A 23,503-nucleotide genomic window follows, 5' to 3' on the forward strand; every position below is an offset into this window, starting at 1 on the left:
TAAGACCATGCGTGGTTAAAATTAGACACATCTGAACATTTTATGTTATGTGGGTATAGTAAGCTTTTAGACATTTTTCAAGAAGTTGTTGTAGTGGGACAAAGACCCCAAAATGCCTTCCCCTCTCACTCACAAAACCCTCAAAATTTGTGCCATATGCGTGTTTTGCCTAACCAAAATGCCCGCCGGGGGGGGGGGGGGGAGATGCCCAAAATGCTAAAACGCATGCTGGGTATTTATGGTCTAAGTGTAGACTACATTGTTTATTCACCTTTTGAATTTTATTCGAAATTTGGCTTTTTATTATATTACTATTCTTTTACCGACGAACACTTGGCTAAATCGATGGAAAACTCTCAGGGGTCCGATGTTCGAGGCCTAATTCACTGGTGCTTCACCAGGATTTAACCTAGAAATATGACAAATGAGTAATATTCGAACCCACAAGATCAAAATGGTTATATCTTTATTAATAAGTTATATTTATATTATTATTATTACTGGCTTTTACATGATGTACATCATGTTAAATTTGACAGAGAATATGTTCTCTACTATCACATGAATTGCTAGATCTTAGATTGTATAGGTTGTCCTTTACATGCCGCACTTTCTTTTTTTTACCGGCAATATGTTTTTCCTTTTAAAAGTAATATATTCCTTTCCGTATAAAAAACAGCACCCTATGTATTTGTTACCTATATGTATATAAATATATAATTTATAATTATATGTTCCTATTTTTAGCCCATTTGACGGAGTATATCTTTATATATCAAAAGTCAAAACTCCAAATGCATCTATTTAAACCCGTGACTTCTGCAGTAAACAAGTAAGGACAGATGTGTAGGGTGTTAAGTTTTATGTTTGTCCCAGAAGATTTAGAGTTGCTCTCATATGTAAATAATCTAAGTATATATCAAACGTGGCTGGTGAACCAAAATGTATACTTTGCTTGCTGGGAGTCCCGGTTTTTAATCGTACCGGATTAAGCATACAAATGGTACAACCGGTTGTACAACGCGGTTTAACCAGATTGACTAGTTAACCCTTTAATTTCATAAAAATAATAAAAATACTTTAATTCAAGCATAATCCAAAAGTACATGTTTCCACAATTAAAAATAATTCAAAAGTTAACCCATAGTATAAATAATAATTCAAAAGTTGCTTGATGGCAATATTGAGAGCAATACGATTCCATGGTAAATTGATCGAATGTCGATGATAAATTGATCGAAGAACGTTAGGTTAAAACTTAAAATCGGAAAGTAAATGGTTCATCGATGGGCCGCTAAAAGTATTCGAAGTAAAGTCCAAACACGAAATTTTACATTGTGATTAATCCGATATAACAATACAAACCACTAATTCCAAAAGTTCAAGCTATAAATCGTTTGCTCAGTTTACCGAACTGGTGAGCCTCAACTGATATAAACTAGTTTCTATAACGGGGTGTGATCTTGATACACCGCCTCCGTAATGACTATACAGACCTATACGACTCGTATAGGCATGTATGATTCATATAAGGGGTGTTTGGGATTTCTTATTTTGCTTCCTTATAGCTTATAATTTATAGGTTATAAGTTATAAGATGTTTGAGAAAGTTAAGTTTTGTGATGGCACAAGTCATAGGAAGGTAAAATTAAAGAATCTCAAACACCCCCTAAGTCAGACATGGCTGACAAGTGAACAACGGGGACACAATAAACAACTTTTTTGTATCATATACATATTGTATAGGCCCTATATGAGCCATATAAGTTTTCAACAACTGGTATGGAGCCTGATACAACATAAAACCTATACGACTCATGTACGGTCTATACAACCTTAGAGCAACTCCAATGTTATGTCTAGTTCTTATTCAGAATTCTGCACTGGACAAATGCGCATTGAAGGTGATGTTCAGTTTGAAACATATACTCAATACAAATTAAAGGAAACATGATAAGTGAGTCTAATTCAATTAATTTTCAACTTTCATTTAAATTTTGAACCAATTTCAGCCCCCACTTTAATTATCTTTCTTTTTACATTTAAAAATATTTTTTTTGTTTGTTTTTACTTTCAACGATAAGAATATTATTTGTTTCTAAGCTAACATACCAACGGTAACCATCTTAATTTTTTTTTGAAAGGCACTAACCGTCTATAAATATTTAAATAATATGAAATAAAAAAATAAGGTAATTATAAAAGTATTTAATTTTATAAAAGTATCTTATTTTATAGAAAAAATTATAGAAGAAGGTGATTACGTGAAATATATGAGTGTGTAAAAGTGAATGTAGTGTTAATGGAGAAATGAGAGTATTTATGTTTGAAAGTGAATTAGTGGAAATTTGATTTGACGCGTTTAGTTTCTTTTTATTCATCCACCATCGTAGATGCTCTTGTAAAGCTATACAAGACATCATAAATAAAGGGTGATGTTAGAGACACCACCCAAAAAATAAAACACCCACCCACTACGCGGCGGATCGACCGATCAGCCGCGGATTAGGGTTTTTGTCCTATTATGTCCACAACGTTTGTCGTATTATGTTTGTACGTTATCAGCGGCGGATTGGGCGATTCGCCGCATATTGATTACACGACATCCATAGACTATCAAATCAGTCATGCATCCTACGTAATACGCGGCTGATCGCTCGATCCGCGACGGATCAAATCAATAATTTGATTTTGTCACACCCGTCTCCCTTTCTCTACATATATCCATCTTAGATGGTTAAATTTCTATAATATTGGCCGATCCAACTTATAATATCTTTGTTTTGTGTTTGTTAAAATATAATGGATTTATATGATATTTTGTTTGGTGACGGGAACGACGAGCAGTCGGGCTACGCATACAACGATCAGCCGGAGCAGTCGGGCTTGCCAGATTTGAATGAAGTTCCCGACTTGAACCATGAGCCGGGGTATGGAAATATCGAGCAGTACGACTTACCAAATCCTGACCATGTTATCTAGTGTGTTTATATAGTACAACAACGCGTTAGTTATTTTTTAAATATTATACGTTGTCTTGCCAAAATATTTTTTATCAGGGGTATGTCATATACGACGGTAGTCACCCTTCGTGGCCGGAGGATAATAGGACATCGTCTAATACATATGAGGCCAGAGTCGAGGAGTCTTATGGACAGTCTTCGCAGCAGTTACATGTAGACGGTCCGTATTACGGAACTCAGAATTCGTACCAGTTACCTTTAGGAGAGCAACCATACATGTCAAGACCAGTCACGAGCAACGTCGTTGATGGCATTCAAGAGGGTCACCGCGAAGGAGGCGATGACGATGTTGTTGATGATGATGATGATGATGGTGATCGTTTCATACGGGAGACGTCATTTTCTTATGTAACTAATAATGTATGACCTATTTTTTTTTAAATTATTATTATTCTTTTTCAACACGTTACTAAATATTACTTTATTTACATTGCTTGATATCAGTATTTTGATTCTGTTGCTGAGTTGGTGGATTGGGTTAAGAAGATAGGACGTGAGCATGGTTGTGTTATCTCAGTCCAACGTTCAAGGAGAGAAGTGTTGAACTTGTATGCAATCGAGGTGGGGAACCAAAACTCAAGGGAACGGTGAGGCATACAGGGAGTATTAAAAGGGGTTGTCCATTTAAACTTGTAGGGAGGTACAACGCGCCAGTTGATTGTTGGAAGGTAGAGGTTGTCAACGAGACGCACAACCACGATCCCGTTTTGTTTGAGGAGGGGCACCCGACACTGAGGAAACTGACTGACGAGGAAATTGATATGGTTGCGACGTTGCATAGGCAGGGTCTAAGGCCTGCTAAAATTAAGTCAGCCCTAAAGAAAAGCTTTCCCGGTAACAAATGTATTACTAGGGATATAAACAACGTCGTTAAGGTTCTTCGTGACCAAGATAAAATTGGTGACACCCCCATGCAGGTACTTGTTGTCAGAATATTATTATTTTTTAAGTATCTTTTTAATATATATTATTTTGAATATATATATATTGTTTTGTTTTATCATATATAAAAAATATATATTCTGTAAGATTTAATAAGAATATTATTAATAATATCATTTTAATGTAGGTACTTAATTTTTTGTTAAACCCAACGTAGGTACTTGAAAACTTTCTTCAAACCCATGGGTTTACCTTTTACACATGGGAGAATCCTTCCACCAATAGGACGGATAATGTTTTCTTTTCTCACGAGAAGTCGCATACCATGTGGCGTGCGTTCCCAGATTTGTTGTTGATTGACATGACGTACAACACCAACATGTACAAGTGGCCGTTCGTTCAGTTTGCTGGTGTGACGTCGACATCAAAGTATTTCTGTATTGCGCACGCAGTTATCTTTAGGAAGCAAGAGTGTAACTTCACATGGGCCCTTGAACACCTTAAAGACATGCTCGTCGACTATAGGGAGCCGCGTGTCAGCCGCCGCTTCCACCGCAAGAGCTGGACCGTGGACGGGCACAAGGCATGCAAATCGTCAAGAAGATTAACCGCCTGGATCACCTGGTCACTAATTTCAATTCTGGCTCATACGAAGAGGTCCCACTTGTTGAGCCTCCGCAAATCGAGGAGCCGGAGGTGGAAATTCAGGGCCCCGCGGTTGACATGGATGAGGACGGTGTTCAGGTACGTTATATTTTATCATTTAATTTTCTTTTTGGTATCTTCGTCTTATTAACGTTAACTTATCGTGCTCATAACAGCCACCGCATCAGCACCCGCAACGCGTTCCGCGTACACATCGCGCGGTGTATTTGGATCCGGCCACTGACTCCAGGCTACAGAGACTAGAGACCCAAGTGACCTGGATGGTTGGTTATTTGTCTGCGCAGCAGCATGGAGCCCAGTACATGGTACCAACGCCACGTTTCGACGATGAGGGGAGCGATGACGACGCGGGTGGTGCCGCATTTTAGATTTGTTTTTTGTATGCTGTTACTTTTTCCCGAATTCGTTTGGTTTTTTTTTCGAACTCGTAATGTATTAATTATTATTATTTTATAAATCTGGTCATGCGTTATGCTTAAAATTGTTGTTTCGTTATTAGTTTAAAACCGACAAAAAATCTGTTACCACACCCGACATACAAAAAAAGAAAACAAACATAAGTTGTTATTATTATATAAATCTCGTTCCTTTTCACCCGACATACAAAATTGTTGTTTCGTTGTCACTTTCCAAAACTGATTAAGAAACGGTTACACCCGAGCCAAAAAAAACAAACCAAAAAAATAAGGGGTAAATAAAACAAAAGACAACAAAATGACAAAATCATAATTAAATAACAAAAAAGACAGCTAAAGGACAAAAAAAACACAACTTTCAAAAACACCCAAGCCATAAGCGACGGATCAGCCGATTCGTGGCTTAATGGGTGGGTGTTTCCAAAACACCTTATGGTGTATGTAAAAAACCCTTAAATAAAAAGCCACAACTTTCTACCTAAACTGACACGAATAAGGACGTATCTCATACTCTTTTTAAAACATTGGCGGGACACCAACACATGGTGCATGGACCCACCCATGGACTTAAACGGCTGAGCTCGATCTCATTTCAAATTCCATTTAAGTACAACTATCAATGCACGGTGTATATCAACCTCAATTGCTTTGCTCCGATCAAATCAATTCAATTCAATTAAGTTGAAGAATATGAGGATTGTATATTGTAGATGCGGATGTGATCCTAGGGTTATGTGTAGCGAGAAGTTCGTTTATGTTTGTTCATTTGATTAATAAACGGACGTGATTAAGGAATTTCGTGCGATTGATTAAATGAAGGAAGTCACGAACACGGACAGAGGAGAGGCTATGCTAGTTCATTTGTGTTAGTGGACGTTAGATAGCGTTCTCGTTTATCTTAGTTAATGTTTGTTCGTTAAATGCTTTTATTATTTTTTTAATGACTTTTCTAAAGTTTAAGCAAAATTACTAAACGATAAAACAAAAATTTATATGTGATCTGACACAATTACTTCGGGACTACCGGTATTTGTTTGAGAAAGTTATTGCCTTTTAGATGGATGAAGGGTGTACACAATCAATATTCACACATTTACATTGTATCTAAAGACATTGTACAAGTTTTATTAAGCGGCTAAAGGTTCAGTTTCGATTTGGATGTGTGGCATAACCAAATTAACCAAACTGAATCGATAAAATTCGATTTGCTCGTTACAATATAATCAACCTTATAGCCACTTAATAATCTGGGTGAAGTTAACATTCTACATGAGTACGTGTGATGGCTAACTATGTGCGAATGAAATCAAAATGGTGATAAAGTGAAAATGTATAGATTTTTATAATGTTTGTAAGGATGAAAAAAAATATATGCAACGTAAATTTACGCGTCTGGCCTAGACGCTATACGGGTGGGCAACTATACAAGGCCCACTTATTTATATTTTTTTTCTTCTTTTTTAAAAAAAAAAGAAGAAGAAAAGCCTATATGTAACTAGATTAAAACCCAACTATTTTAATATTAGCAAAAAAATAAAAATAAAAAAAATCCATGTTTAAAACAATAGCCCTAACCAATTTATCAAAAGCCCAATTGTTTTATCATTAACCCATTAATCAAAAGCCCAATTGTATATACAATATTACAATTATACTTTAAAGTTTAAACCCAATTAAAGAATAAAATGCGTTGGGAAAAAATATTGTTATGTTAATTATAATTTTCTATCGGGTGCCCATTTAAACTCTCACAGCCCCCCCCCCCCCCTTCCCGGCATGCATTCTCAGGACGACCCAGAAAATGTGGTGTGGTAGAGCATACGGAGTGGAGTCTATGGGGAGGCAGGATAAAGGTGGGAAGAAACAGGAACCAGGTGAGAATATCTTCACCCTAGTTTGTCCCTTGTATTTTTCCACGAAATTCGGGTTGGATCGTTGGACAAGTTAATTTCCCCCGGTTTTATTTTTGAGTGGTTTTAGGCTTTTGTGAATAAATGGGAGAAAGTGAAATGATACCACAACGTTTGGTGGTAGATGTGACGTTTATGTAACATGCATGATAAAATATAAAAATTAAAATGAAATAAAAGAACTCCCTATGCTATTACTATAGATAAACTTTACTACCTAAATAAAAAGAAATTATGAAATACAATAGATGACAAATAAATGTGGGATTTTAATATCAATATATATAAACCTCAAATAGTCCAAACATATTTAAATGGATGGTCGGTAATTGAATTCAAAATTTCAAATTTAACGCGGAAAGCTTATTTTTTCTTTTCAATTTGGTCAAAATCAATTGTTGTCACACTTTACTAAAGGAAGATAAATGATTAAATTCTTGTCCATATGTTTTAGGCAAGGCTTTGTATTTTACACTTTTTACGTGTCGTTTTCAATCACAAAAAAACTTAAGAATTAGAAGAAATGTGTGCAGTTTAAATGATGTGAAATTTACCAAAGAGCTTTTGGTTTATCGGTATCAAGATGTTTTCTAAGACATGAGTGAAAGAATAAGATATTATGATGAATTTGTGAAATACTCTCTCTTTATCTATTATATCTTGGGTGGGGGTGTGGGGGGGGGGGTATGGATAAGACTTTTTCGTTTTAAACTGTGAGACTTAAGTCGTTATTATGAATATATGTGAGAAAACCTTGTAGGATTTTTTTAAGTCATGGACGTCGTAACACAAAGATAATGCACTTTTCAAAGACCTTAAATATGTTGATACATGTATTATGTATCAAACACGAAAAACGATAAAACTTAAGATTCCAAAGACCTTTAATATGTTTGAATTGCCGATCATTGATATAAGAAACCACTAATCCATAACGCTACATGTTTCAAGCTTTAAATAGCAATCTCGGTATTGTGTATGCTTTAAATTTTATCAACTAAATAATACCTTAAAAATTAAAATAGTGTAACAAAACATGTTATTTTAATACACTTTAGGAAATACTTTACGTTTGAATCACGCACACTTGCAACATATATATATGTATGTATGATTGTGTCGATCTTTTACATATCATAAAAGATACGATACATCTGATGTCATCCTCCTTTATATTACTTTTTAAAGATATTTGAGTTGGTTTATAATAATATCTTTATTTGCAGTGATATACAAGTAAAAGATTGTTAAAAGGAAATACTAAACGTTACTCACAAGGTGGATTAAAGGATGTCTTGATTTAAGTTTTGCTATACATTTTCTTTAATTAGTTTGCTATTTTTTTTAACGGCCAACAAACATAGAATGTCTTGGTAATCTGTACGGGGAGACCCAATGGCTAAAGGTCACCGCCAGCTGGCCCAACCCAGGCGTACGGAGCCCTTAAGCACCTCCAAGTTATCTCCAGTTCCGGAGAAACCAACCCGCCCGAAGACTCACTGGTTGTAAAACCCGAATTCCCTTAGAAGAAAATAAACAACTAAAAATGGGACAATAATACTAATTTGACCCCAGAAAGTAAAGAAAATGTGCACATGAATATACCCCATAAATGGTTATTCATGTAATGTTGGTCAGACCTGTTTGCTGTTGACAGACGACGGTATTTCCAGCCAACATATCCCAAATATATCCACTCGTATTGGTCAAATCACATTAAAATGTGGTCAAATCATGTTAAATTGGTCGGGACTTACAAAAAATATTGGCGGGCACTTGGTCATGACTCATAAAAAAATTGGTCGGATCACATTAAAATTGGTTCACTCATAAAAATATCACTGCCCTTACATAAATTTACTCGGAAATTAAATAATTTTGATCAAATCATACACAAATTTGCTCGTGCCACATTAGAAATGGTTGGAACTCAACAAAAGTGTCGTCGGAATTTCAAGCAACGGATTGGATCGACAAAATAATTTCCATTTAGCACCGTGTTATTGGTCAGAAACACCATCGAAACACCGTCGTCTGACATGAACCAAACATATAATCTGAATTGATCACAGATTTTCCCAATCATTATAATCATAAACCCATCAAATCAAATGTAACAAACATTATTCTTCAATCTTCATATGCAATAACAAAGTTATTATAGCACAAAGACACAGTCAACATAAAACTCAGACCGTAATCATAGTAACTTGTACAATGTGAATCAAAAACACTCACACGTACACCGCCACACGCTTCAAATACTTGTACCGTAGGCGTACACCATATCTTCTTAACCAGTAAAACAAAATAAAAAAAAAAGTCACATATTATATATTTTAAAGGAAAGTATTTCTTTCCCTAGTTTGGTAATTAAAACCAGATCAAGCAATTAACTAATTAAGCAGCAACAACTGCACCCGAACGCAGAGGGCATTTTGGGGAAGAACTGGCAGAAGATTTCTCTCTCTCCTCTTTCTTCCTCATAGTTTTGATGGATGCAGAGAGAGATTGCCTCTTCTCCTTCAATTCATCCATCTCGATCTGTTTTTCTCTGCATTCTACGCTGCAAAACGGTACGTCTCCTCTGCAAATCATGCAAAATACGGTTCAATTTAACGTAATTTGGACCGTAAACTATGGCTGTAAATTGCGCAAATGTTTAAGACACAATAAGACTTGTTAATAAAAAAAGAAAAGTGCAGTAAGTGATTTTGAAATTTTTTTAAATAACTAAAATTAGTATGCAGACATCATTTTTCTTTATTTGGTACATGAAACTTAAATATGTCGTAATTTGGATCGGAAACTATGGCTTTCAATTGGACAACTGCTTAAGACACAATAAGACTTGTTAATAAAATAAGTGCAGAATGAGATGTTTTATAAATGTTTGATACTTATGTTAAGCGCGTCGTTTCTAACCTGTTAAACACATTAAGACATGAATGACAACCCTGCTAGAAACACTAAATAGGACTAACAACATCGTATTTTAGTGCAAATTTCGTTACGATTTTAAGTGAATTCATTACAGTTTTACGTAATTTGAATTATAAAACCCTAAATTTGTTGCAAATAATGCAAAATTCATTACAATTTTAAGAATTCGAATTATAAACCTTAAATTTGATGCAAATTATGCAAAATTCGTTTCAGATTTACTCAATTCGAGTTAGAAACTCTTATATCGAGTTTACGAAACCGTATTTTGAACCAAATCATCCTGCATTCGTTTCAGATTTCACGTAATTCAAGCTTACGAACCCGTAAATTTAACGCAAATTACGCTAAATTCGCTTCAGATGTCACGTAATTCAACTTAGAAACACTAGATCAGACCTACGGCATTGTAAGTTGATGCAAATTATGCAAAATTCGCTTCAGATTTTACTCAATTCAAATCAGAAACCGTAAATCGAGCTTACGAAACCGTATTTTGAAACAAATTAACCTAAATTCGCTTCAGATTTCACGTAATTCGAGCTCGAAACCGTAACTCGAGCTTACAAAACCGTAATTAAATCAAACTAACCTAAATTCGCTTCAGATTTCACATAAATCGACTTAGAAACCGTAATTAAATCAAACTAACCTAAATTCGCTTCAGATTTCACATAAATCGACTTAGAAACCGTAATTAAATCAAACTAACCTAAATTCGCTTCAGATTTCACATAAATCGAGCTTACGAAACCGTAATTAAATCAAACTAACCTAAATTCGCTTCAGATTTCACATAAATCGAGCTTACGAAACCGTATTTTAACGCAACTCTAACCTAAATTCGCTTCAGATTTCACGTAATTCGAGTTCGAAACCGTAAATCGAGCTTACGAAACCGTATTTTAACGCAAATTAACCTAAATTGGCTTCAGATTTCACGTAATTGGAATTAGAAATCCTAGGTAGTGAAAACTTACTTGTACATGAAGATGTCTCTGTTGCATCCAAGCGGCTTATTACATAACCAACACGCGTCTAAAAAATACTGCTGTGGCTCTTTAAACATACCGGATCTAAAATTGTGAGGCAGTGAGACTGAACGGCTGACGTGGCGGTGGTTTACGACCGTGGAGGAGTTCATATTATTATTATATTAATATTAAACGGTGACGGTGACGGTGACGGTGGTGGTGGTGGTGGTGATGATGGGGTTTTGAGGAGGTTATAATATAAAGAGGAGTTGGTGAGTGGTGTATAAACCACGTTAAAAGTTATGTAGAAATTGAATATATAAATATAATATGATATAAGTTGTTATAAAGGGTACAAGTGTGACGTAATTTATTGTTTTTGTTGAAAGAGGTTTTGCACTTTTTTCAAGGTGTTGATATCTTCTCTCTTAAAAAAGTGTAGCATTAAATTTGGTCAATACATTATTTTTTTTAACAGCCAACTAAGTAACGTCGGGTGCTCTGTACGTGACCCCTATTGGTTAAAGGTAGCCCGAGCCGGCCACTAGTCTGGACGGACGGAGCCCCTAGCGATCCACCTATTGAGGGATTCACCGGATAAAACCCGACCCCACGCCCGCCAAATGGCACGACAGCGAGGAGTCGGTAAAACCGGGTGAGATCATGTCTCGAACCCTGGCAAACCAGGGTCATCCCTCATATCTCCCATATAAATTGGTGATAGTGAAGTTTGAACCCCCTACCTCTCACTGGTAAAGTGAATGCTCTACCATTGAGCCATACCAATTTATCAATATATTATTATTATTCTTAGAATCTTTCATAAAATTAGAAATATAATATGTATATAAGAAAAAATAAAAATTCTTTTAGACATTATAAGAAAATCAGCAGCTGTAGTGGTATAAATGATTAAATTCGGTATTGGTATCGATTTGGTACGGTCGGTATCGAAATCGATACCAAAGTTTTGAGTTTCAGTATCGGTACCAATACCGATATTTCTCGAATTTTTTACCTTCAATACCGTCGGTATCGAAATCGGTACCGAAATTTGCGCTTTTCAGTATCTTACAAGTACGGTACCGATCTCATCCTTAATGGTGATGGGGTAAACGCCTAGTGCCTTCTTTCTCATTGGTTGGAAAAATATGATGGCCCCACCATCTTGCACATTTAGCGTTTTATTAACAACTTTGGTGACATTTTTGTGCTTGAAACGACAAGGGTGGCGGTGTTCCCTGACGAATCTGGCCAAAACGCCACTACCATGCTCCCATTATGCCCGGTCTAAAACAAGAACAAAAAACAAAGCATATAATGTTATAAATTCTCTAACTTATAAATTCTCTAAATAATGTTTTTTTAATTAACGATCTAGGCTTGAGATTTAAACAAGCTGAACTCGAGCTCGGCTTTTCAGCTCGATGAAGTAATCTAGTCGTGCTTGAGACAGCTCGCCCTGACTCTGCTCGAGTACAACCCCATTTTTCATAGTTGTGGGATCTTTCTTGATTGTGTTCTTGGATTAGTAATGCCTACAACGTCAAAATCTTGGATGACATTCTGTCTCATAAATGATAGCTTGGGTATTGAGTGTAGTTCGAAACGTTGTTAATAGAAACCTTATTGAACTTTAATTTATTCCAGTTTAAATGAAATTTTAATGCAAAATAAAAAATATATAATGTCTCTTAATTATGAACGTCGAAGTTGATATATGTCAATTCCAAGCTTGGTTATGATATTCCAAGATATGTATAAATAATTGGAGCATAAGTTGGAATATTTTATGTTAGAAATGAAGGTATACAAGATGAAAACATAGATATAAAATTTGAAAAAACATAAACATACGAAGTTTGGTTTCGGTTAGAGTTGGTTAACAAAGATATACCATAACCGAATTATAAATTTAATTTCGATAAAAGTCAACCAACAAAAACACATTAACCGTAATCATAACCATTAAATTAAATGTTTTTAAATAGGTTAATGATTTTAGCACCTTTTATTTTTCAAAGTGTCGCTATCGTCTCTCTAGAAAGGGTGCAATTTGGGTAGCTTTAAAATTGGTCAAAAAGTTATTAACGTTTTTAAATTTTATAATACTACTTTTTCTTTTTTAGTATTGTGATATTTATAAAATTGGAAATGCAATGTACCTTATTAAACTTTATTATAATTCCATTAAAGATCTTATATGATTATATTATGATTGAATTATAGTGTGAATTTATGATTTTGTTTGTAAATTATCTATTCCATATTTATCTTTTCATCTTTATATGGTAGAAAATAATCTATATGAAAGATCATTGTGGCATATACATATAATGAATTGGGTCTATGAGAGATCACTTATTGAGTTTTAACCAGTATGATATTAGGTATACTGGTTTTTATTGATTACAACTATTGTATTTTGGTCACTGTCAGTCCCAACTAACGAATTATTATCAGCGGTCTCAACTTTTAACGTATTTGCTCATAATGGTCCGCGATTAACAGAATCCTAACGCTGTTAGTTTCAGGTCGCTAAAAACGTTTTTGGTCTAAAAAGTCATTTTTTTTGCTAGAAAACACCACATGAACACCGCCACCACCACCAATTGACTCACCGCCAACCAACCACCATCACTTGAGCACCACCAACCGTTTCCAACGATGGTTCTAAGGTTCCGACGACCTCAATAACTGGGGATTTTACTAGAAAAAGGTTCATAAATGTCCGATACAAAGTTACAAAGATGTATGTGCAAAAATATTGAGTTATCTGATAAAAGAATGTGAGTTTTCCGGCTAAAAATGTTATTTCGGTGATCTGCAACTAACGACGTTAGGATTCTGTTAGTTGCGGACCGTTGAGAACAAATACGTCAAAAGTTGGGACTGTCAGCAGCCAATTCGTTAGTTAGGACTGACAATGACCAAAAAACGATAGTTGGGAGTAATAAAAACGAATATACCAAATATTTAAGGGTAATTGTACTTGTATGATTTGATGATGTAATGAGATCTGTAGAATCAAGTGCCGTATACGTAAAATAAGTTGGAAGTGTGAGAATACGTTTTCAAAGACCCACTTGTTGTTTGATGCTTAAAATGTTATAATATATTGTGCCACTCAATATTATGACGTGCTCATGTACACTCCATATTAAAATAACTTAGAACAAGATTCTATGAGATCAACAACAAAATATAAAATATTTCAAGAATAATAAACCTCTATTTATTTGGGTGCGGTTACTCTTATAATAATTTTTTAACGTATGATAGGTACACGATACGCTCAAAGACAAAAAATAAAAACGCTCAAAGGCAAAAATTTTGAAACGCTCAGCCAAAAACCTAAAACGCTAAAACGGTTAAAAAATGACCGATTAACGATCCAAAACTGTATTTTTCGGTGAACTAATGATTAATTAGATATGTATTGACGATTCCGAGATGTTGGAATGTGATTTCATGAATCGATTTCGTGAATAAGGGTATTCGTGTACCTATTGTACGTTAAGGTATTATTGTATTCCATCTTTTCTCCTATTTATAATATGATATTTATAAACCTTATGAATGAGAAGGATAAACGATTACTAAAACCCCATAACTATGTTAGGTGAAAAACAATACGATTAGAAACTAATGCAAAGCGAAAACGAGAAAGTTGGATATGTTTTAGCAAATGGTTAAGAATAAATTACTTGGTGAATAATTCGAACATATGACTTGGATAGTTAGGAATTTGTTTTATTAATTAATTATTTAGACTTGTTTTTACTAATTACAATATGATAGGTTTTGTATTACAATCTAATTTGGTTTTTTAAAATATAAAACTGAATTATTAGAAAAGTTTATGTTATTATTATTTTTTTCTTTTGATACGGACAACTTTACTCTTTATATTATCGATCTACATGAGTTAACTACTATTCTCCCGTAAAAGAACTATGAACTCGACGGAATTGTTAGTGATGAGCAGAAGTTAATAAAAGTTTATTACGTTTATTGTGGGTAGAAGTAGATTGAATCATATTTTCAAAACCAAAATAGGTGAAAATATACAAATACTTAGAAAAGACGGTTGGGCAAGTACCAGCCCCCATACATGGTCGGTGTTTTACAACCAATCACAAGTTTCAGGCACAAGAATCTTTATTCACAAGTATCTATAACGTTTGTTGTTAGAAGTTGTTACGAGAAGATGGGAGAAAGAAATAACTTTAACGTTTTTTTTTAAATAATTTTCGCTTATTAAAAATTAATCATATTAAAGAAAGATAATCATAAACTAAATCAAGGACAATGAGTTTATAGTTGGTTTCAGACTTTCAGTTATGTTCTTTTTAGCAAATGAGAATTATGAAACTTAAGATCCGATACATAATCAAAGTCTGTCAAACAAGGATGACATGGCTATGAACTTGAGACAGACAAACATGGATTTTGGGCTTAATTTGAGTTGTACAAGTAAGCCAGTCTGGGCCGCTTACCTGGTTTATAAAGTGCCTAATTCACCCAAAAACCGGTTTGGGCTAAACCAGTCTGAACCCGACCTAACCCGTCAGTTTGTATACCAGTTCGTAGTCTCGTTCTTCTATTCGGTTTTCGACCTAACCCGTTATGAAATACATGTCAAAAACCGTTTTTTTTGCCTCAAACCAGTTTATAACCCGATCCAAATCGATTTGATAGGATTGAACATTTTTCCTTCTAAACAGTTTAATAACCCGAACCAAATTTGCAAATAACCCGGTTTTATACACTTCTAGTGTTCTAGATTCGAGGTTCGGCCTGGTCTCATTAAATATAGGTGCACCTAGAGATGAGCTCAGGACGGTACCAGTATCGATCCCGAAAATTGAAAGTATTTGGTACTGATACCGTAACCCAAATGTTCGATTCGCTAACAATATTTTATGCAAAATTTGGGAAATACTGATACCGTGCCAGTAACGAAAACTCATAAGATCGGCACCGAATCTTTTCATCCCAAGGTGCACCGGACACAAGCTCGTAGACAAGAATTTTAGTGTTCACAAGTTTTCATTTTATATTTGCATAACAAAGGGTACCTTAGTAATCACAAATATTGACTTATCATAATTACACCCATAATGCATTTTTAGAATAAAAACCTAACTATTAAATTAAGTAAAAAATGTAAACAAAGTAATAAAAATTCCACATTTACTAATTACTATTGCCATGTACAATAACAAAAGTAATATTGTGTTGGTTGGGTGGGTTGAAAACTAAACCACAAAATAACAAAAAAAAAAGTAATAATTTTTTTAAAAAAAAAGGTAAAATGGGAAACTTAATTATTGGTAAATATACTCCTTTTCACTTTTACTAAATTCCAATTTTACCCTTCATGACATATAAACCTCAATACTTGAACTCCTCAACGAAAGACATAACGGGCACGCTTGAACGACGTCGTCACACTCACTACAAACACATAAATGTCGACACGGTAACAACACAACTGAGGCGACTCGTTTTCCGCACACCTTACAACCGGGTCCACTCACTACCACAACTCGTTCCGGGTCGATGAATGATGACTCCGCATCCTCCTCTCCTCGTGACTCACACGCGCCAACTTCTGTAACCATTGCTTGTTGTAGTTGTGCGTGTAGTGATGCCGCGATTGCTTCTTGTGCCCTCGCCTTTGCTTGCCAGACCTGTGCCCAGGGGTGTGCATGAAACAGAAAAAAATTTAAATAACTGAGTTGGAAAAAAGTGACGTTTTAGTTTTATGGTTTTGTGAAAACTGAAGTTTTGGTAACTAAAACTGGACCAAACCCATACCAATAACTGAAACCAAACGGCTTTCAAAAATTCGAAAACTGAACCTAACCCAAACTAAAAAACAAAACCGAACAGTTTTGAAGAATTCAAAAAAAGGACTATTCGGTTTTTGGTTCGGATTTAGCCCAAAACCAAACCTAAACCAATGACCGAAACCAATACCGGCATTTCGGCTTTTGGTTCGGATTTTAGCCCAAAACCAAACCAAACCTAGATCAATAACCGAAACCAAACGGTTTTCAAAAATTCAAAAAAATGATATTTCGATTTTTGGTTCGGATTCTAGCCCAAAACCAAACCAAACGATTTTCAAATATTCGAAAACTGATTTTTGGTTTGGACTTAGCCCAAAACTAAACCAAACCTAAACCAATAAACGAAACCAATACCGACATTTCGGCTTTTGGTTAGGATTTTAGCCCAAAACCAAACCAAACCTTAATCAATAACCGAAACCAAACGGTTTTCAAAAATTAAAAAACGACATTTCGATTTTTCATTCGGATTCTAGCCCAAAGCCAAACCAATTACCGAAACCAAACTGTTTTCAAAAATTCAAAAACCGACATTTTGGTTTTAGGTTCAGTTTATCCCGAAACCAGACTGAACTAACCCATACACATCCCTAGGCCCTACCTGCGCTTCCGCATTTAGTTGCAAAGCCCGTGCCTCCAGCTCCGCATTGCGCCGAGCCGCCTTCTCCGCCACGGCTTCCCTTTCTCTTATAATTCTCGACGCCGACTCCTTTGCCGCCCCGATCAGCGCATGATAGTGCCGTTGCCGCTTCTCCGCTAACGTACGCCTAAACTCCTCTCCCTATAAATTTATTTAGCCTATTCTCAGCTAACTTACGCCTAACTTTAAAAATCAACGAATATATGAATGTGTTAATATATATGCTAACCTGAGCTTGAATATAATGCTGGATTTCAACTCCTTGTTGGTTGATTAGATTAGATACATCTTCCAAATGCAACGGTACAAAACCGGAAGATTGTGGATCGAATGCGTGTTGTGGTTGATCATTGAAAGCTAATCGAAGACCTGTCGAAACGTCGACATTAGGCATAAATCGGTTCATATTATCGTCTCGTCTTCGTTTTCCTTGATTCATTTCGCAGTTCTCGTCTGCAACACAACACGAGTTTCATCGTTATTACATTGTATATGCGTTTGTGCTTTGATGACTTGTATATTATTATTCACAACACTGAAACAAAATTTATATCGAGACGCAGATAAAAATATAGGGAGTATTTCACAATTCTGTAACAAAATTTATATCGAGACGTAGATAAAAACAGGTTGTGGTAGTTAACAAATTGTTCTTCGTAATGAAGTATACGCTTGCATAACATTTATATCGAGACGTAGATAAAAACAGACATATTCGAAACTTTATAAAACATCGTCTCTTAAACAATTATAAGCAAAAAAAAAAACAAAATATGTTTGTGCAGTTTGTGCTCCAATCACTTGCATATAAAAATAAGTGCGTCGTAACGATATATTCAGAACGTTATAAAACATTGTGTCTTGAAACATTTATAAGAGAAAAACAAAAGATGTTAAAGAGAAGATTTACAGTTGTTGAAGAAGGTGTGGTTAAGAGATTGATGATCAATGGGTTGAAGGAGGATATTTGATGAGCATTGAGCTTGAACAGCCATTGTTGGAGTTGAATAGTAATTAAGTGTGTGTGTTGAGAATAATAATAATAATAATAATAATAATAATGGAAAGAAGGTGAAACAGAAATATAGAGAGATATGGGTGGTGAGGTGTTAATAATAAATGCTAATAGAGAAGATGCATGATAGTGAGGACGATTCGGATGCCTTATTCAAAACATATTGGGCGGAGTCTTCAATGCACTTTGTTCGGTAATCAATGTGTTTAAACTTTGTATAGGCAAAAAGCCACGTCAGCTGGTCCAACCCAGCCCGTCCAAACACACACCAGTGACAAAACCCGGACACTCTCATAATTGGATCGGAAATCATATAAATTCCGGTCTTCTTTCATTGAGTCACTTATGCTCTTCCTGAAGTGTTATATGTGGGTATTGGTCTCTAACTCTCTATTGAATAACTTACGTTTACTACTGCTATTATTAAAGATGAAATATGGGTGTGCTTATTGTTTGTATTTTCGGATTTCGGGTTTTTCAGGTATGGGAATTTTAAATTTAGAAAGTAACCCGACCCTAATCTCTCATGGGTTGTTCGGACTTGGGTTTTATCGGGTTTCGCTTGTTTGACGTAGACAACTAAAAATATGAAAATCTAATTATTTGTTTTGAGTATTGAGAACAAAGATGGATGCGACCAAATAAAAATTTGTACAAATGAAGAAAAAAATATATGTAGAATCGTTGTTGTATAGAAATTGAAAAGTGTAAAATTCGTAGAATTAGTAGAATAAATTACAACTTAGAATTAGAATAACCATATTTATTGAAATAGACGGAATATCAACCGAAAACTTGAAGGAATACATGATGGAATAGTACTAAATGAATGAGCATGCACTATTAGAGTATAAAATGCATATTGGTTTTTTGGGTTGACCCGAAACCCAGAAGCGAGTAACCACTAACTGAATTCCAAATTAATATGGTTCGAGTGCTGGTAGCATAAATTCGGGTACCACGGATACGAGTACTTTTGGATTATGGTTAAAAGTTTCTCAGGACAAGTTTCGTGTTGCGGATAAAAGTTACATGCCCAAGAACATTATGATGAAATGTTATAAAATGATATTATTTAGGACTAGAGTTAGATGGTCCAACTTTTTTTTTCTTATAATTACACAAATTTTGTAGGAAAAAAAACAAAACGATAAAAATTTGATGATTAAAATTCAAGCCCCTAGTAAGGAGCATCAAGAATCTCTCTTATACGTCAAAATCTCAAAGGCATTCCTAATTATGAGAAAAGATGTAACGAAAATTAGGCCAAATGCCCTTAGCAAGTGGCAATCTTCAAGGACCGCGAAATCGAATACAAACATTGAGGTATATCCTTACATTTATGTGACACCATACACACCAAGATGTCAAAATTATGTAGATTTTAGATAACTTGTTTTGGTATCTAATTATTGGAATGAAATTAAGAAATGGCCATGACAACCCATATGGACCATCATTTGGTTGGGTGGTCATAAGTGATTCCAAAGGAATAGAGAAAGCAACTCCCATGTTTGAGCATTAGTTTCCTTGTGGATTATGACCATTTCACAATACCAAACACAAACCAACCCTAGACTCAATGCTTAAGGCAAAGGTTTAATTGATCATTATATCAACTTTCTTGTATATTAAGAAAATTGAACCAACTTTTAATAATCATAACTTTCACTTTTGTTGTCAACATCAATCCCAATATTATAATAATCATATATTTATACTTGATTATCACTCGATTTCTCTCACAATGATGCTTATGAACGAAATGAAGAAACATATAAGCGAAATCGAGTATATATCGAATGTAAAATCTATGATTTAATATCATTATGCTATTGGGATTATAGTTGACAACAAAATTAAATTTAGGGTTATTACCAAATCAAAGTGTAAGTATAGAAAGTTATCGGCCAATAGATCATAGTTTTGATTATTTTAATCTAACTTCCCTATATGTGTGTACTCACATGCATACGTATAGTCTAGACGTAGAACACACGTGCGTTGTATGTGTTTTTATGTACGAATGTGTTGTATGGATATAAGAATTTTATCTTAGAAAATCACTACTGCCATACACATTTTTGTTAAAATTTAATAATGGAACCACACGATTTTATTCATTTTAGTTCATCGACATTTTTCTTAAATCATAGTGTCTACTGTTTACCTACACATGAAACCTTATGTGCTGCTAAATGGACGACTTTATGGACGGAACTCGCTTAACTTTAATGTGAATCACATATTGATTTTCAATAACAACCATTCAATATATTTTACAAGTCATATTTGATTTCCAAACCATACAATGATCCCACTCATGATTTATTATTTTTTTTTGTTGAATATGTGTTCTATTTATGTCATTGTTTCAAACATGTGAACAATTTTCACCACTATGAGTATTAAGATCTTGAATAATGAGTATAAAGAAGAAAAATCCATGTCTACTATTACCTAATTTGTCAACTGTTTATGCACATAAAGGTGGAATATGTGCCAAGAAAGTTAAAGGGTTGGTGGTAATTAAATCACAACCAAAGAGTGAAAGGATATTATTTGCTTTAATCAATGAGGGTGGTAAGAATTAAAAGAAACCACCAAACAAAAAGTGAGAGGCTTAAAGATTAAAAAAAAAAGAAAAAACACACAAGAATGTGAAAGAGAGTGGTATCATGCAATTTTTCTTTGCTTTGGTCCCATGGTGGTGGTGGGTCTCATTTCTTTGATACACAAGGACATATGACAACATCTTCCAATGTCTTCTAATTATTAAAATATTATCTTAATCATTTAAAAATATAATCAACAAAATTTTATAATATAAAAAACTTATTTTCTTATTTTCTTATTTTCTCTCTCACATGCACACAAAACACAACTCATGAAAACAATTGTTGTTTTCTCATCCCTCTTGAAGGTTAAGATCCTTTGATGCTCCTTAAGAGAATCCCCTTTGGCTCTTTTATAACTTACTAGTTTGAGGCTCGTGTATTACACGAGTAGTTATTAAAAATACAATATTTAATAAATTATCAGTATATAAGAAATAATAAACCCGTTAAACACTATTAATACAGTCGTTGTACAATAGTTTTTAAACAGTTTTAAAGTAAAAGATAGTTATAAATATCAAATATTTGAAAAAATAATAGGAAGTAGATATTAAATTAATAAATTTTGAAACATAAATTTTAAGAATGGTAACTATTGTAAATTTATTAAAAAAATGTGAGGTTTAATGTAAAAGTGATAAGTGACAAAACTTGTAGGCTTTTATTATAGAGTATAAATTGTGACTTTGAAATTGGTGAGATGCATAGAAACTTACAAATTACAGAATGGCACATTGTTTGTTCCTTTCCTAGGGGGGCTCTCTAGATGCTAAAGTAACATACAAAACTAGATTCGAGTGTTTTATTTATAACGTAAGTTTCGTATAGTACACATAGAGACGTGAGATGTTGGGCAGGCTGGGCCGGTCTTTAATTTCAACATCTACCTTCTACATGCCACAATCATCATATTTTGTTACTATATGTTAAATCTTATAATGATTGCACAAACATTATAAGTCAGAGGATTTTTACAGACGACAAAATGTTTAGATCTTATAACTCATAGATATCATAACGATAGTGTTTGGATCTTATAATGTTCTAGGAATTATCGAATGCTTATGATTTTGTGTGTGTGAAATTCCGTGATAATCCAATCATGGGTAAAACACTTGACACTTCACCGATGGTTGCTTTCACAGTTTCACTGATTGAAAGCTCATCGACATATCACTAGTGAAATGTACACTGACGATTATGTCATGGAAAATCATGCACGATTGTGTTTACCGACATATGCTTTGTCATTGATGATATCTCTTTATCTATATACTTTTTAAACCAAACTACTTACCCAACCTAAACCTATTTGTTTAGACAATTTTTATCTTTTTGGTACATGTATAAAATGAAGAAAAAAAAGCCTACTTGTTAGCCGTATGCATGATGCTAGCTTTTTGTAGGTTAATTATATTTATTTACTAGTGATGGGAAATTTATTATAAATAATATTATTAGGTTTAGTCAAATAATTCATGATATTATTATAGGTGGGATTTGGTTGAATCTTAAACACGAAATCATGAAAACACACCAAACATTTTTCCACCGCCATTATAGTACCCTTGATCGTGCATGACACATTGGAAAGGCATTATATACAAATCAAAAGAAACCTATGATACATATACACACATATATATACATATATTATGTGTATGTTTGTAGCAAAATAGGCGAGGATGACACGTCTCATACTCCTCAGCGTTCTATCTTTGAGATGATTTTCTTATTTTCACGAGTTAGACTCTAATATCACCTAATGGAGTTATTTATGTTAAATCATGTGACATGTAGACTCGGAAAAAACGTTGTTAAAACAAAAAAAAAGGATATTTAAAATATGTCCGGTATTAAAATGTAGTAATGTTGTATTCGACGTGTTACAAATAAATAGATTATAGAAAAACTTGGTTTCTTGGTAAACAACGGCTCTTTGTTGTACCTTTTATATTAGTTGAATTCAACAAGAAGGAATCAAACAAGTTTTTTCGGTTTAGGTTATTTTATAGATTTATTACCCGGCGTAATATGACATGTTATTTACAACACATACATACTATGCAATCACACTATTAATATTTGTTTTTTCTAACAACAATGTAAACCCCTACTTATTAGGCCACCCATAGTGGGCGCCATCTTTGGGCGCATTTCGGCGAGATTGGGCAACAACCCCCCCCCCTCCCCCGAGATTTTAGGGGCGACTGGAGGGGGGGGGGGGCAACTTATCATCGCCGTTCTTCCCTTTACGTTTTATTATTATTATATTCTTGTGTGTGGTGTGTATATATATATATATATATTCTGGGCTACAACACCACTAAACCCCAAAACAAAAACTCACCCGTTGCTAACTGGGCGCCACATGGCGCAAAACGCTCATTTTGTAGCCCCTCCACTACACATAGCCTTATAGTGTTTGTTTCATAATTCTAATTCCATACCATTTTACGGCAACTTTTAACATATATTTTAGACGAGTTAAAATAAAAACCATTATATAGTTATAAGAACTAAATGACACACTTTTAAGCCTTGATCATGAAATAAAA

The 23,503-nt window shown here is 34.4% G+C and overlaps 2 protein-coding genes across 2 annotated transcripts; both read right to left on the bottom strand.

Moving 5' to 3' along the window:
• Positions 1-9,063: 9,063 nt before the first annotated feature.
• LOC143529520 (FCS-Like Zinc finger 2-like) lies at positions 9,064-11,016 on the bottom strand. The gene is made up of 2 exons (XM_077025297.1): positions 10,821-11,016; positions 9,064-9,484 (listed from the first exon to the last, which is right to left on the bottom strand). The coding sequence occupies exons 1-2, from the start codon at positions 10,982-10,984 to the stop codon at positions 9,298-9,300; spliced, it is 351 nt and encodes a 116-aa protein (XP_076881412.1). The 5' UTR covers positions 10,985-11,016; the 3' UTR covers positions 9,064-9,297.
• A 5,154-nt stretch (positions 11,017-16,170) lies between these two features.
• LOC143529521 (E3 ubiquitin-protein ligase BOI-like) lies at positions 16,171-18,536 on the bottom strand. The gene is made up of 4 exons (XM_077025298.1): positions 18,223-18,536; positions 17,542-17,765; positions 17,274-17,453; positions 16,171-16,510 (listed from the first exon to the last, which is right to left on the bottom strand). The coding sequence occupies exons 1-4, from the start codon at positions 18,305-18,307 to the stop codon at positions 16,196-16,198; spliced, it is 804 nt and encodes a 267-aa protein (XP_076881413.1). The 5' UTR covers positions 18,308-18,536; the 3' UTR covers positions 16,171-16,195.
• Between the last annotated feature and the right edge of the window lie 4,967 nt (positions 18,537-23,503).

This window comes from Bidens hawaiensis, unplaced genomic scaffold, assembly GCF_021521415.1.
Source record: "Bidens hawaiensis isolate Kalapana, Puna unplaced genomic scaffold, B.hawaiensis_p1.1 tig00008566_1, whole genome shotgun sequence".
Lineage (NCBI taxonomy): Eukaryota > Viridiplantae > Streptophyta > Magnoliopsida > Asterales > Asteraceae > Bidens > Bidens hawaiensis.

What these genes read in the sequence shown, in the direction of transcription:
- LOC143529520 (XM_077025297.1), bottom strand. Translation starts at nt 10,984, where the DNA reads ATGAACTCCTCCACGGTCGTAAACCACCGCCACGTCAGCCGTTCAGTC. An exon ending in AGAGACATCTTCATGTACAA is followed by an intron (nt 9,485 to 10,820) that starts GTAAGTTTTCAC and finishes CATGATTTGCAG; the next exon opens with AGGAGACGTACCGTTTTGCA.
- LOC143529521 (XM_077025298.1), bottom strand. Translation starts at nt 18,307, where the DNA reads ATGGCTGTTCAAGCTCAATGCTCATCAAATATCCTCCTTCAACCCATT. An exon ending in CCACACCTTCTTCAACAACT is followed by an intron (nt 17,766 to 18,222) that starts GTAAATCTTCTC and finishes GTTGTGTTGCAG; the next exon opens with ACGAGAACTGCGAAATGAAT. An exon ending in AGCATTATATTCAAGCTCAG is followed by an intron (nt 17,454 to 17,541) that starts GTTAGCATATAT and finishes ATAAATTTATAG; the next exon opens with GGAGAGGAGTTTAGGCGTAC.